The 16373-nt window shown below is 43.3% G+C and overlaps 2 protein-coding genes across 6 annotated transcripts in view; both read left to right on the top strand.

Annotated features, from left to right (window-relative positions):
• Nucleotides 1-8844, top strand: part of LOC124702590 (putative F-box protein At1g47765) — an 18883-nt gene extending 10039 nt beyond the window's left edge. Inside the window, exon 2 of one of the 2 annotated variants that reach the window (XM_047234752.1) lies at nucleotides 8744-8844. The gene's annotated coding sequence lies outside the window, so the exon portion shown is untranslated. The remainder of the gene's footprint in view (nucleotides 1-8743) is intronic. The other variant, XM_047234751.1, reaches the window with a different exon arrangement.
• Nucleotides 8845-11172: 2328 nt separating this feature from the next.
• On the top strand, nucleotides 11173-14877 carry LOC124702589 (putative F-box/kelch-repeat protein At3g17540). Of its 4 annotated transcripts, XM_047234750.1 has the most exons (5): nucleotides 11173-11661; nucleotides 11908-12117; nucleotides 12353-13209; nucleotides 13304-13598; nucleotides 14329-14877. In XM_047234750.1, the coding sequence occupies exons 3-4, from the start codon at nucleotides 12355-12357 to the stop codon at nucleotides 13343-13345; spliced, it is 897 nt and encodes a 298-aa protein (XP_047090706.1). In that variant the 5' UTR covers nucleotides 11173-11661; nucleotides 11908-12117; nucleotides 12353-12354; the 3' UTR covers nucleotides 13346-13598; nucleotides 14329-14877. The 4 variants fall into 4 exon arrangements, with proteins under 4 accessions (XP_047090706.1, XP_047090703.1, XP_047090702.1 ...); XM_047234747.1 differs by having other exon boundaries at nucleotides 12353-13598; nucleotides 14337-14877; XM_047234746.1 differs by having other exon boundaries at nucleotides 12353-13598; nucleotides 14329-14874.
• Nucleotides 14878-16373: the final 1496 nt, after the last annotated feature.

The following is a 16373-nucleotide window of genomic DNA, read 5'->3' as shown; positions in this document are numbered from 1 at the left end:
TCGTTTATATTATGCATAAAACATGTAGATATCATCAATAATGTGGCATGGAACATAAGAAATTATCGATACGTCGGAGACGTATCAGGCGGCGCGGCCTAGGTCTTGGCCGCGCCAGCCTAGCGTGTGGGGCCCTCGTGTGGCCCCCCGCGTTGCCCTTCCGCCTACTTAAAGCCTCCGTCGCGAAACCCCCGCATCGAGAGCCACGATACGGAAAACCTTCCGGAGACGCCGCCGCCGCCAATCCCATCTCGGGGGATTCGGAGATCTCCTCCGCACCCTCGCCGGAGAGGGGACTCATCTCCCGGAGGACTCTTCACCGCCATGGTCACCTCCGGAGTGATGAGTGAGTAGTTCACCCCCGGACTATGGGTCCATAGCGGTAGCTAGATGGTTGTCTTCTCCTCATTGTGCTTCATTGTTGGATCTTGTGAGTTGCCTAACATGATCAAGATCATCTATCTGTAATGCTATATGTTGTGTTTGTCGGGATCCGATGGATAGAGAATACTATGTTATGTTAATTATTAAGTTATTACCTATGTGTTGTTTATGATCTTGCATGCTCTCCGTTATTAGTAGAGGCTCGGCCAAGTTTTTGCTCTTAACTCCAAGAGGGAGTATTTATGCTCGATAGTGGGTTCATGCCTCCATTAAATGCGGGACAAGTGATGTAAAGTTCTAAGGTTGTGGATGTGTCGTTGCCACTAGGGATAAAACATTGATGCTATGTCTAAGGATGTAGTTATTGATTACATTACGCACCATACTTAATGCAATTGTCTCGTTGTTTTGCAACTTAATACCGGAGGGGTTCGGATGATAACTCTGAAGGTGGACTTTTTAGGCATAGATGCATGCTGGATGGCGGTCTATGTACTTTGTCGTAATGCCCAATTAAATCTCACTATATTTATCATGACATGTATGTGCATTGTTATGCCCTCTCTATTTGTCAATTGCCCGACCGTAATTTGTTCACCCAACATGCTTTTATCTTATGGGAGAGACACCTCTAGTGAACTGTGGACCCCGGTCCATTCTTTTATACCGAAATACAAATCTGCCGCAATACTTGTTCTTTACTCGTTTTCTTGCAAACAATCATCTTCCACACAATACGGTTAATCCTTTGTTACAACAAGTCGGTGAGATTGACAACCTCACTCGTTTTGTTGGGGCAAAGTACTTTGGTTGTGTTGTGCAGGTTCCACGTTGGCGCCGGAATCTCTGGTGTTGCGCCGCACTACATCCCGCCGCCATCAACCTTCAACGTGCTTCTTGACTCCTACTGGTTCGATTAAACCTTGGTTTCTTACTGAGGGAAACTTTCTGCTGTGCGCATCACACCTTCCTCTTGGGGTTCCCAACGGACGTGTCAACTACACGCATCATGGCCTTGGCCCACCAGTCAACGAGTAGGTCTAGAAACGAACCGGTACAAATAGTATTTACATTTAAATGAAAAACCCAGAAAATATCTGAAACTTTGAATTAATGCAGAAAATTATCTATTACTCAGAAAAATATAATTAAGACATCAAAATTCTTAGAAAAGTAAACTCTACCCAATAAAAATATAATATGAAATTTTATTTATAATAAAAATTTAATTGTTTTAAATTTAATAATTAAGCCTTTTCTTTTATTCTTAATGGAATTGAAATTCAATAATTAGAAAAAAATTATAAAACCAGTAAAGTAAATATAGAAAACATTAAAACTAATTTTCTTTATTTGGAACTTATTAAATCTTTATTAATAGGATTTAAACCTTAATTAATAATTACCTTAATTATTAAATTCATTAAAAATAATAAAATGTCAAATACAATATTATTTCTATTTCAAAGTTATTAATAACTTCAATTTCCTTAATGAAGTTATTAATCCACGGATTATAGGGTAACAAGAAAACCCTAGTTCCATATGGTAGAAAAACAGGAAATTCATAATTTCATGTGAACACTAAAACCCTAATGCCATTTAGAACCCTAGCTCCACTATTTCTTGTGAACCCTTAATTATCCCCAAACCTAAACCCCAAGTAACATGTGATCTTGTTACTTCATTAGTTATCATAGATTCATATCTAGCAACTAAATTCTAGATCAAATCCACATAACATATGGGAACCCTATCACTACTAATTAGCATCCCCCGTGTTCATCTTCATCAGACCTAAAGAATCAAGTAGGATCAACCCAGTGTAAAACCCTAGTTCCTATTCCCAAGACCACCACCCTTTACTATCCATGATTAGCATCACACCATTGTGATGAACCCTAATAGTAACCATGACTGATGATTACCTTACATTCCATACTCCACTAAACCCTACTAGTGTGAGATACTTATGAACCATCCTATTTAGGAACCAACCATTCTCTACTCGTAAATCCTATAGATAATCCAAGATAACCTCAACCTTAATTGTAATACTTCTTCTTACTTAAGAAGTATGTTCTTCAAAAGTTATTCTTTTGAAGAAAATAAAGAATCATCATCAACCCTGCTTATAGGACATATAAAACCTAGCTATCTATTACCACTAAGATATATCACCATAATAGCAACCATTAATTGCTTGAGATACTTATGCTTCACTAAAACCATACAAGCCCTAGTTATTAATAAATCCAACATTGTTGAGATCCAACCAATACTTACTCTAGAACTCAATTAGAACCATAGTAAACCATAGAACTCCACAACCTTACTTATCATACTTGTTCTTTATCAAAGAACATGTTCTTCAAAAGTTATTCTTTTGAAGTACATGATAATTAATCATTAACCATGCCATATAGTGCTAAAACCAATCACTATTCATTACATGTTAGGATTACACCAAATGTTATAGTTGTGTGCTATTAATATTATTATTATGATATATTGCAACACTTGTTTATGATACCATGTAACCACACCTGAATAAGAACCTTGTATGAGAATCACTCTAAAAGTGCAACACACCTGAACTAATCATTACCACTCACTAATCCTAAATCATCGGGGTTAGGTCACGCTTAGAACGATTGCATCGCATGCTTATGCATTATTGCATCCTTGCCAATCTTTTAAACATCGTCCTTACCGGACGATGATTCTATTTTAGAATTTGGAGTTATTGCGTATCAAAGACCTTGCCTGCATAATCTTGCAGTCAAGAAAGGCAAGTTCATCGCTTGCTCATGTCAATTGAGTATTTTTACCAAATTACTTGCAAAGTACTATATTTATCACTATTGCATAAAAACAAAACCACTATTTTCATAACTATGGATATGACTATGTGGTGGGCAATGGAACCATGGATTGTGTTGATATGGTGGAGGTTCCATTGCAAGGGTTTATATCCATCTAGGATTAAACAACAAATGTCGTCCAGTGATTCTTGTGCCGTAATACCCGTGTTAACCATAAGATCCGGAGTGGGACGGAGTAGTCAAAAGTGTTTCCACCTCTCGTTCATCAACGGATGCGCTTTACCGTAGTACACTTGTAATCCAAGGGGGCAAGCGGTGAGGCCGGGGAGTCCTAAGTCCCCACGGCATTGTCCGTAGTACACTTGTCGCCCGAAGGAGCAAGCGGTGAGGCCGGGGAGTCCTAAGTCCCCACGGTATTGCGGTCTATGATGGGTTGCACCGCCGGCGTAGGAATGTATGGTAGAGCCCCGCATTGTCGTCGTGGTCGGGGCCCATCCTTAAATGGTGTAAGTGAACCGGCGTGGACCCGTGGTCGGAGTTTGCAACAAAGGGTGGGTGTTCGAGGTAGCGGAGGAACATGATTGGCTAGACCTTATACCGGGCCTCACACCAAAGGAAGTGTGGACGAGCCTGCAACTCGGTTGGCACCAAGGTTAAGATCTCTTATGGGTAAAGCAACACACCTCTCGCGAGTGTAATGAACTCGTGACTCCGTCACTCCCCGTTCCGGGATATGGAACTGCGAACGGTGCCGGAAAGGAACTCCATGAAGTTCTAGTAAACCGGTGAAGGCCGACTGGACATAGTTCTTCCGAATAAAAGCAACCTTTTGAAGAAATGGTTATGAAAACTTGCATTGGTATTAGACTTTCCGGTCTAATGCCGTAGCTAGTGCATTAAACACCTCTTTCCTATAATGAACTTGTTGAGTACGCTCGTACTCATCCCACTCTTAAATCCCCTGCTTAGATATGGAGGCATCGAAGGAGGACCTACAGTGCAACTCGAAGGCCGAGAAGTCAACAACTACTTCAAGAGACAGGACCCTGTCAGAGGAGTCAGATACCACAACCAACAAGGAGAAAACCTAGTTTAGCCATAGAAGGGAACTAGCCTCCTAAACCTAGCTCCTACTTAGCTAGAATCTATTCTTAACCTCTATAGCTAGTTAAATACTCTACAAATAGAGTTCGTGATAAGATTAGATAACGAGTCGTTCTTCTGGAGTTTATTTGCAGTTTTACCTCATTGTAAAGTAGGAGGTTGTGATGATCTTATGTAACAGAGTCAATGTTGTAATTCTATAGACATGCCTTGGACCCGCATATGTTTCTGTTGTACCACTCTGAGCGCTATAATACTAGTGGAACGATGTTTCATTGGTGTTATATCAGACTTGCATACTACACCATGCAGTGGTATGCCGGGTCACCACACATAGGGACCAACATGTGACCTAGCATGATTCTTCCGGTCATCCTCGATGATCATGTTGTGCATGATCACACAAGCCTGCATCACCTCCCACATTTGGTCGTGAGACCAGCTTAGAGAAGGGTACCGGACAATGGAAAATTGTGCTTGAAGCACACCAAATGCCCGCTCGACATCCTTCCTGCAAGCCTCCTGTCGCGTAGCAAAGTGAGAGTTCTTCAGACCTGATGGATTCGAGATTGTTTTGACAAAAGTGGCCCATTTTGGATATATACCATCGGCTAGATAATAGCCTTTGGTATATTCGTGGCCATTGATCTCATAGTTGCATGGTGGAGCATGCCCTTCCACTAGTCCGTCGAACACCGGAGACCGTTGCAACACATTGATGTGATTGTGTGATCCCGCCATGCCAAAGAAAGAATGCCAAATCCACATGTCATAATCTGCCACGCCTTCAAGCACCACACTCGCAATATCCATGACGGCCTTTGTATATACCTTGCCAAGCAAACGGGCAGTTCTTCCATGCCCAGATGCATGCAATCGATGCTTCCAAGCATTCCAGAAATCCTCTCGGCAGCATTTTGTGCCATGATCCTTGCAGCTCTCTTCCTCGCTTGGCCCTCTCAAATAGTATTTGCCAAACTTTCCCACCACAGACTCGGCAAAACTTGTACATGCACTCAATGGCAGTAGACTCACTCATGCGAAGGTAGTCGTTCTGTGTATCGGCAGGTGCTCCGTATGCAAGCATCCTCATGGCGGCGGTGCACTTCTGAATCGACGAGAACTCGAGAACGCCTACAACGTCGAGCTTGAGCTTGACGTAGGGGTCGAACTCTCGAACGCCGTGGAGGATATTCATGAACAACCCCTTGCTCATCCTGTACCGGCGCCGAAAATTGTCGGCATGTGTTGCCTCGTCGGCGAAGTAGTCGTTGTGCAAGCATGGCATGCCCCTCCATCCTCTCGTCGGGGCTTCGACTTCCTTCTTCCCGGCCTTGATCCTCCGCGGCGCGGCCTCTTCCTCTTCTCCGCCTCGCGCGTCAAGCATGTCCCGGAGGGACGCGATGATCGGCAAATGCTCCCGCAGGTCGTCGTCGAAGGCTTGCTCGTCGTCCAGCGACAGGGCAACCATCTCATCGTCGTCGTCCATGGCTAAAGCAAAATCAATGGTTAAAATTGCGCCGAGGCGGACGACGCAACAAACAGCGGCCAATCGCGCCTACCTGGCAAGTCGTCGAGCACCTTCTGTGCGCGGAGGTGGGGCGGATTTGACGGCGCGTTCTGGGACGCGCTGGCGACGCGGCGGCGGCACGACCGACGGGAGCCCCAGCCGCGACAACGGTGCCGACTCTCAGCATAGATCAGACGCCCAAACGGCCGGGAAATCCAGCGGCGGTGGTGGGGTGGGAGGCGCGGGAAGGAAGGAGCGACGAGAAAAGAGGCGCGAACCAATGGTTTATGCAAATAGTCGCCGACATGTGGGAGCCCGCCTCGCTTTTCGTTGTTTCCGACGTCCCCGATGCGTCCCCTGTGGGCCGGGGATGGGCTCGGGGCGCCGGACACCGTATCGGGACGCGCCGGACAAAAATAAACTTTAGAGGATGCGGCTGGAACGTATTTTTTTTGTCCAGCGTGCCCAAATTCCTTTGGGGGACGCTTTGGGGACGCGGCTGGAGAAAAGCTATGCATGTGCGTGAAGCCGTGAAGGCTGAACTGCAGTATTGCCACGTCTGTAACGCCAGGGGCCTTAAGCCAGCCCAGCCCAGCTAAGATACCTAATTTTATGCTCAGACCAACCCAGATTTCCACCCATCTCAAAAAAGGAAAAAATTCCACCCACTGGACTTGGCACTGAGGGCTCGCCGAAACCCTCGCCGTCTTCCTCCTCTCCGGTCCGTCCACCCGCCGTTCGCCTGCCCACCGTCGGTACGACCACCTCCTTCTCATCCTCCTCGACACTGCCGATTTGAGTCCATCTTCAGTTTCGCGGCCTCCCCTTGCTCACCGGCGCATTTATTACTACAGCCAGCGATGGCGTCTTCCCAGCCGCCGCCCGCCGCCTCCAGCTGGAGCGACCTGCCCCGGGACGCGATTCTCGAGATCCTGCTGCGCGTTCCAGCCAAGGATCTCTGCCGCCTCCGCGCCGTCAGCCCGTCGTGGCTTGCCCTCACCTGCGACCCGCGCTTCATCGCGGATCACAAATCCCGCCACACGGCTCCGCTCCTCGCCGTGGCCTACCGCGATCAAGATATGGCCAACGGCGTTGATGTTGTCGACTTGTCCGGCAATGTCGTCAGGCGGATTCCGAGCATTGAGAGTGATCTTCTTAGTACTGACAAGTCGGGCAATGTCTACACGGCGATTCGAACCAGCGAAGATAGCATCCGTGTTGTGCGCACCCACCTTGATCTCATCTGTTTCACTAGGCAGTACCATCCGTTGGGCATCTGGGTGCTTAACCCGGCCACTGGCGCTACTCTTGTCTTGCCAAAGGAACACTCAGAGGAATTGGCGCGTGATGATGATGTAAAGAGGAATTATGGGCGCGGACAAATGGAGTCATGTGCTTTGGGGCAGGTTTCATCCACGGGGGAGTACAAGCTGATCCGTATCATTAGTGTCAGGGATAGGCAGCTGTGCGAGGTCATCACCCTTGATGGCGCAAACCATGGAAGCTGGAGAGGAAAGAAGAGCCCTCCGTCACCTATCTGTGCCGGTCGTGGTGAAGCCATGAAATGTGTCGTCATCGATGGAGTGGTGCATTTCTTGATGAATTTCTACTCTGGTTATTGTAACACTGGGGTGATGACCATTGAACCCGGCAGCATAGCTTCGTTCAACCTTGCGACAGAAGAGTGGATGGGTACTCTGCGTGGTCCGGCACCGGTACGCACATTTGTTCAGGACAACAAGGGGTTCATTTACGCGGATCTTACTCTCCAGTTATCATTGGCTGAACTGGACGGCTCCTTAGTCACAGTTCAGAACATTCATTACATCTCTATCGACTTGTGGTTGCTCACAGATGTAGAGAATGGAATCTGGGAAAAGAAATACAATATTCCGTCACATGTTGCCCAGTTGTTTGTGTATCCGTTTCTTGTACTAAGTGATGGAAGGATCTTGTTTTCTCACGGAGAGAAATATGTAACAAGCTATGATCCAAAAACTGGAACTTATGTTTATGCATTGGAAGTGAGGGATTCCAGATCCATTGGCGTATACACAGGAAGCCTGCTGAGCTTGTAGAGGTGCTATAACTGATGAGATGTGCCAATGATTAGTGAATGAAACACTGATGAATGCATTGGTAAAATTTACTTTCATGCTTTCAAAGTTTATCTTTTATATGTGCTACAGTTTTAAGAGAATATTGCATTTTCATGTCCGTTACATCTTCTACATCCTGGTTAGATGTTTGGTTAGTGAGCTAATAAGATTAAGTCTTCTTTGGTCGGTCATAGACTTGGATAGTAAGCAGGTTTTTCGAAGCATAATACTATGTGCCTGCTGCAGTATCCAAGAGGGCAAGTATAAATAATTTACTGCAAAACATGAATGGATGAATGCATATTTTTCATTTATTATCCTGTACTTTCTGTTGTTTTTTTATTTTATGGTGACAGCAGACAATTAGGAAAACCATGTACGTTCAGGAGTTACCTTGGTATGTAACCATGAGATAATTGAATAAATCTTTCTGACTTTCTTGCTTAGATCATGTAGTAGATAAAGTTATGCACCCTAGTATGTTCCCATGAAATCAATCTTTACTTCCCTCAAACAAAACGTTAAGGTGCTCTTTACTCTTTCCCTGCCATCTCAAATTATGTCATCCTTGAAAGTTTGACAGACAGAAGCTTGAAAGAGCAAGATTTACATGTTCTCATATCAAAGTCCCAGTTATAATATAGTAACATTTAGGGACTTGGTGTGTTGAACATTGGTGTCATAAAAATGGAATCAGTTTTTTTGTTCAATCGTTCTTGTTCCACCTTGAGGCTTGTTCCTTTGGCCACAGTTTAGTTGATTGTTTATGCTTGTAGAAAAATTACGAAATCCTGATGAATCTATTAAATGTTTTTATCCAGGGAGCCAGGACATTGTGGATTGCTCAAGGAAAATACACATTTGAATAGATGTTTTGTTCTGTGATGAAGGAGGGGGAAACCCAACTCAAATGATCTGCTGTTCAAAGAGTGTTTTCGCCATTGTGCAGCCGAAGTACTTGAGTTTAACTGGATATTTTCTTGTAACTGCAGAGGTCCATTCTTTTTCTAGACCTGCTCTAGAGTTGAAGTCTTTTAGAACATGTTTACCCTTTCCTCCCATGAAGCTTACTTGGAGCATCTACAGAACAAGCATAACTGATGTAGAACGTGCAGGCGTGCAGCCAGTTTGTTGTTTGCTATCTCTTTTGGGCTTGTTAAAAAAAAATGTTTATTTGGTAGGAATCATTATATTTCCTCCAATTTGACACAGGATCTCGTGTTTTTTGGGGCACTTTTGAGAACTGATTGTCCGTGTCTCAAATTCATGCTGCATATCAGAAATTGACACATGATAACATATGCACTATTGTGTCGGTGTGTCTGATCACATCTTGTATTCACTTACGTGTGCTTGGGCTAGAATCAGAGGCACACCGGCCTCTGATTGGGAATAGTGTTAGCATCTGTTGAGTTAAGATATCTGCATGTGCTATGTTCCTGATGATGGAACACCTCTACAGTACTTCATGGAATGCTTAGCAAAACCAACCCAGTATGGAACTGTCAGACTAGGATGAGATACCCTTTGATTGAAGGTTTGACACATGGTGCATGGAAGTATGAAACTATTTAGTATTAGTTAGTACAGTACATTAGTTTTGTGAGACTCCCCGAGTATTCATTATTAGTTAAATATAGCAAATTTGTGCCACCCCCTCCTAAGAATTGCCACGGGATCTCCAAAGGATGAATTGCTGCTCACTGTACATGTATTACATGCAGTTTGATGATATGCCGTGGTACAGGAAACTTGTCTCATTATTTTGAAATTAAATTTGAGATATCAAAGACCATGTTTGATGGTTGTAGCTTGGATTTTGTACCAGCACATAGCTTGGATACCAAGAGATAACATCAACTGGATTATACCACAGTATACCTTGAATTTATTTATTTATCCTGACAAAACTGTACCTTGAACTATGATGCACCGGGAAAACTTTGTTTGAGAATGGACAATCTTGGTTTTACCTGAGTGCTAGATGGATTTTGTTTTGTTTTGTTATAAACATCATTCATTTTTATTGGAAAGTTAAGGAACCTATAGATGCAAGTTCGTACAAGACCATAACCCATACATGTATTATTAAGCCCAAAGAGTATGATAGCCATTTTTTATGCAGGACAATCATGGCAAAAATAAATTCTACTCCCTTTGACCATAAATAGATGCCTTAGATTTATCGAAATTTAAATGTATATATACATTAAATAGTGTCTACATACATCTAAATTTTGATAAATCAAAGACATTTATTTATGGACAGAGGTAATAGTATGTTTCTTTGTTGTCATTTTGGATTTCAACACGGTTTTCAAAATGCAACTTGACCGTTTTATCATAAAATAGTTAAAACTATGAAGCAACATAAAATTGTATACTGTCAAAGTGATTTTCTAGAAAAAAATACATATGTGATCCTCCAATATCTAAACTAAGTATGTTTAAAGATATTGCTAGTCAAAGTTCTAAAACTTCGACTTATGGCAGAATTTCAGACCCAAGCTTCTGTTTTCAATGCTGTTCTCTTCTTATAGGCTCTGCACGCATGGTAACTAGCAAACTTAAGATGTAATCCGTACAAGCAATGTTACCTAGACCAAACCTGAGAAACTTAAAATAGAGGCAGAGTTACATGCAAAACTTTATGTTTAAACACTCATAGTTCATATTTATAATTTTCAAAAGATCTAAATTAAATTTTAAAGATGGCCAATGATATGTACTATTACATAAATGCAAAATCTCAATGCGAACCCGTTTGTAGCATACTCATAGGCTATCTCTACAAAAACAAATTTGATTTTCTTTTGAAACTTCAAAATGTGATTTATGAATGTTTTAAAATAACGAGTTACAACTAGCTCGGCCTCCGTTTAGCCACTCTTAACCAAACCGTTTATATTTTAAGAATCAGTTGTGGTTGGATGGTCAGCCTCCACCACGGATCAACACTAGATTTAACATTCATTGTGTCTCATAAAAAAACAAAATACTCGGAGACAATGTTCCCGTGGATAGCGAAACGGCTGTGGTGATTTTATCAATCTCAAGATTTATTGGATCAGTTTTTTTTTGGATTTCTTCTCTCGAAGATACTCGTAGGGTAGGATGTGCCTGTGCGTTTATAAGAGTATAAATGTACGTACGTATTATTTGACGGCCTTTCCAAAAAAAAAAACCGTTTCTATTATTTTCTTGAGACCAAACTGCACAATCCTTCGCTGCTCAGCCCGCACCGCGCCAGTTCACGACTGGAGCTCACTTCTCCCCTCCTTCCTCCGTTCGTCCCCCAATCCCCATGGCCGCCTAGGCTCCACCGCCGCCGCCCTGCATCCCAACTTCCGCCGTCCCACACTGCTACCTACACCATCGACCTTCAGCACCGCCCAGCGCCATCCTCCCTCATCCGGCTAGGGGCTAGGGTTACATTGCCACCGCCGCGCGCGTGGAGGAGGGAGTGCGGCTGCTCCACGCAACGCAAGCCATGGGAGTCACGGAGGGATGCGCATGCCTTGTCGTCCTCCACGCGCTGTAAGACCCGCGCGTCTCCTCTGACTCCGAGGAGGGGGCGGTGGCTTGTTCGCCGGCGTGGCTGCGGCTCATTGCCGTTGCGGGCTCCTCGACTGCGTGCCTACTTCGCTGCTTCCCCTCTCTACAAGGCATCCTTCCTCTTCCGGAGTTTCTTGGCAAGAATTGACTCAAGATACCCGTCTCGGTTCTGTTAAGTTCAAAGGTATTTTTTTCTTCTTTAAATTGTCCTTACCAATTCATTCTTAGTGTTAAATACTGCCGAATGGCACCCCCATTACCTCTGAAATTTGAGCAGTAACATGCAATCAGTAGCATAATGCAATATGTTTGACTAAAACAGTTTAGATCTACAGCATAGTGCAATCAGTAGCATAAGTTTTGATTAAAACTATCTGCTAGTTTATTGGTGCTGAATTGTGTTTGATGATCCCCTCTCTTCTGGTTCCAGGTTGAGCTCTGGTACTTGCATTGCCCAGGCTGTCATCAATGCCAGTGTTGGCCTGAATGCAAATCTCCTTGGTGACTTCTCTGCTGTAGTTGGGACTAAAGCGACAGCTTTTGGTGCTGATGCTGCATTTGATACTGCCTCTGGGGACTTCACCAAGTACAATGCTGTAGTGAGCCACACTAATCAAGATCTCACTGCTTCCCTTAATCCGTAAGTTGTGCTTTGGTGTATTATTGGCAAGTCATTGAGTTGGTCATTATCACCACAAGCTAGACTGTATATTCTACATGGTACAATTATGTTGTACATGGTACCATTATATTTCGTGTCAAACTAAAACTTGGTTGGTTCCTTCATTGTTGGCTGAACCAAAAACAACATTTTTCATTGTAAAGAAGTAGGTTGTGTGATGATGTTGGCCTCACTAGCGCATTTATTACTACAGCCATGGCGTCTTCTCAGCTGCTGCCCGCCACCTCAAGCTTGGGCGACCTGCCCAGGGATGCACTTGTCGAAATCCTTCTGCGCATCCCGGCCAAAGATCTATGCCGCCTCCACGCCGTCTGCCCGTCGTGGCGCGCCCTCACCTCCAGCCCGCTGTTCGTCGGGGAGCACAAGTCCCGCCACACGGCTCCACTCCTCGCTGTGGCCTACCGCGACCAGGGCATGGCCAATGGTGTCGATGTTGTCGACTTGTCCGGCAATATAGTCAGGCGAATTCCGAGCATCGAGAGTGACATCGTTGTTGAGGATGAGTCAGGCCATGTCTTTGCCGTGATTCCAATCAGCCATGACAGCATCACTGTTATGCGCACCCATCTTAATCTCATCTGCTTCACTAGGGAGTTGCACCCTTTGGGCCTCTGGGTGCTTAACCCAGCCACTGGGGCTACTCTCGTCTTGCCACCGGGGCACTCGGATGAATTGGCGAAGGAGGATAAGATACAGGCGAATTATGGGTATGGACAAGTGGAATCATGTGCATTGGGCCAGGTTTCCTCCATGGGAGTGTACAAGGCGATCCGTATCGTTAGTGTTGGTGATAGGCAGATGTGTGAAGTCATCACCCTTGACGGCACAAACTATGGAAGATGGAGAGGAAAGCAGAGCCCTCCGGCCCTTATTTTTGCCGGTCATGGTGAACGTATGAGATGTGTCGTCGTAAATGGTTTGGTGCATTTTTTGATGGACTTTTACTCCAGTATTATGAATTCTGGGGTGATAACCATTGAACCTGGCAGCATAGCTTCATTCAACCTTGATACAGAGGAGTGGATGGGTACTCTGCGTGGTCCGGCACCGGTACGCACGTTTGTTCAGGACAATGAGGATTTTTGTTACGGGCATCTTAACCTCCAATTATCATTGGCTGAACTGGATTTCTCCTTAGTGACAGTTCATAACAATCATTACATCTCTATGGGCTTGTGGTTTCTGAAAGATTTTGAGAATGCAATCTGGGAGAAGAAATACAATATTCCTTCACATGTTGCTCAGTTGTATGTGTATCCTTTTCTTATACTACATGATGGGAGGATCTTGTTTTCTCATGGAAAAGGACTTCTGAAAAGGTATGATCCCAAAACTGGAACTTACGATGATGCACTGGAAGTGACGGATTCCAGATCCATTGGCATATACACGGGAAGCCTACTTAGTCTGTAGAGTTGCTTTTACTGATGAGGTTACAGGTGAGTTAATGATTCGTGACTGCCATAGTGATGAAATTTACTTTTACTATCTTGTATATATGTTCTACAATTTTATTAGGATCCTTTGCATTTTAATCGTTCTATTATCTGTATCCTGGTTAAATGTTTGGTTAGTGCGTCAATACAAAGTCTACACACCTAGTGCAACACCAAGGGGTAAAACAATTACTATACAAAACATGAATGAATGAATGAATGCATTTTCCCCCTTTATTATTATCTTGTATCTTTCTGGTGTTTATTTATTTTATGGTGATATCCAGACAATTAGGTAAATAATGTAACGATATCCAGGAGTTACCTTAGTATGATTTTGTGAGATAGTTCAACTAATCTGTCTGACTTTCTTGCTTAGATCATGTAGTAGGTAAAGTAATGCTCACTAGCATGTTCCCAATTTCCAGTTCTCTCAAACTAACTGAAGTGATCTTTACTCTTTCCCTGCTGTCTCACATCTATGCCATCCTTGCAAGTTTGACAGAAAGGAACTTGAATAGGATGTACATGTTCTCATATCACGGTGTCAGTTATATATACCATTAAGGAACCTGCTTTGTTAGCACATTGGTTTTTTGCTCTTGTCTTCTTCCATCTTGAGGCCTGTTGGTTTTGCCACCACGTATGCTGATCTTTATGCCTGTATGCTACTCCAGTTTTGAGTGTACAAAAAAATTATACTCATGATATATTGATTTACTGTTCTGGGCAGGAATCCAGGACACTGCAGACTGCTCATGAAAGATGCATATTTGAAAAGAAGTCGCGTCTGTCTGGCCATGGCAATTTGGAAGCGTCTGTCTTCTCCACAAGTTCCATGTAAAATGCAAAGGAGGTCACGGAGCCGTTCTATGATGAAGGAGAAAACTTGGAATCTCTAAAGATTGAGGCTTACCATGCGAAGAGTGGGTTTGCCATTGTCTTGGACTTTAGCTGGTTACTTGGGTTCTATAGAATATTGGTCTTGTGACGCAGTGTATTCCCTTTCCAGACCTGCACTTTTGTTGATGTCGCGTAGAGTGTGTTCTATTTTTGCCCCCATGTGGCTACAAAGCTTATTTTAAAACATATACAGTGTTCAAGAAACATAGTGATGTAGACTATGCATCCAGTCTGCAGTTTGCTATCTTTTTGGGCTTGTTTGGATTATATAATTATGTAGGCAGTAAAACTCTTATGCAGTTCCTCTATTCAAAACAGAATCGTGTAGTTTTTTGGGTACCTTTTGGGAACTGCTTGATTCCTATGTAGTTCTGTTCTGCGCCTGTTCACTGTGCTTGGCTTGAAGAACTTTAAGATACTGTGTATAATTTTGGCATTATAAGCATCTGTTGAAATCAAGATGTATCTATGTTCCTGATGCAGGGAGCACTTCTACAGGGAATGTTTTGCAAAACCAATCTATGAATTTAGGCCTGTAAGGCCACTCCATTGCAAGTTTGGCCACTGTTTGTGAATAGAAGAAGCAAGCCAGTGAGCTTCGCAGTTGAAGTGCATTCTGGCTTGCTGTATCATGCACATATTGCTTCTCAGAAGTTGTGAAAGAAGATTAAACGATACTGTTAGACTGGGTTGCGATGATATTATTTGAAGGTTTCTCATATGGTCATGCATTGAAATGTTGCGTAATCATTATCCACTGATGTTGCAAGACACTAAATAATCACTGGTTAAGCAAAAATATTAGGCCACTCCTGCTAAGACTTGCTTGCTACAGGTTCTCCAAATGATGAATTATTGCTCAGTGTTCATGTATTATACGTACACACATAATTTGATGATATGACATGGTACATACAAGTACAACTCTAGTTTTGACAGAAGACAAACCCATACGTAGATTCCTCTTCTGCTGGATGGCAATGGGGCATTGATGAAGACAAATCCACTGCTTAAGCTAGCTGTCACTTTGTTCGATTATTCTGGATCTTCCCTATCTATTTTGAAAGAAATGGCTAGATTTCAGACCACGTTAGGTGTTTGTTTGGAGCTGCAATCTACAGTACATGGCTTGAATTTTACGAGATAAGATTATTTTGGACTGACCTTGAATTATGAAAACCAGGATAACTTGCTGTGAGAATGGAAAATCCTGGTGAATGCAAGATGGGAAATTTGTTGCAAATTAGCACGCTAAAAGAATATTTCTTTCATGGGGTTAAAGTTTCTTTTGGAAGGCTAAAAATCTATAGATCCAAGCTTCCACAATCCATATATATTGCCAAACCCGGCAAGTATAATAGCATTTCTTATGTAGGGTAATCATGGCTAAATACTACAGCATTTATGTTCTCATCTCATAGGGCGGAACTCTGTAGGCTCACCCTGATGCACATGCATCAAGGTCAAAGAAATTTTTTAGTGTTACTTATGAGCTTACTAAGGCAAGTGCATCAGGTTATGCTAAGAAAAATACATCATGGAAGCATAGTTTCAACTACCAAGATGACAAGCTCTTGAACATGCATCAGGGCCATTTTCCCTCTAGCTCCGCCCTCATGTACATTTTATCTGGAGTGTAGCTACTACAATTTATTTAGTACCTCTTTTGCCGTCTCTAAGGTCCTTATCCTTGCAAGTTTGTTATATGAACTGTGCTGAAACTGGCAACATTGGCAATCTGATATTAGAGGGCCTTTTTTCCAGTTGACATTAGAGGTGCAAATTTTTTTGACAGCAACCAGTTGAAATTACCATTTATAGTGACTGGACACCGGTATATTAGCACAGCCAAGAAGCTGCCTAAATGACTGGACA

The sequence above is a fragment of the Lolium rigidum genome, chromosome 3 (genome assembly GCF_022539505.1).
Source record: "Lolium rigidum isolate FL_2022 chromosome 3, APGP_CSIRO_Lrig_0.1, whole genome shotgun sequence".
Taxonomy (NCBI): Eukaryota; Viridiplantae; Streptophyta; class Magnoliopsida; order Poales; family Poaceae; genus Lolium; species Lolium rigidum.
This window is presented reverse-complemented; position numbering and strand designations above follow the sequence as displayed.

Excerpts from the sequence above, each read along its gene's own strand:
- LOC124702589 (XM_047234747.1), top strand. The coding sequence starts at position 12,355 with ATGGCGTCTTCTCAGCTGCTGCCCGCCACCTCAAGCTTGGGCGACCTG.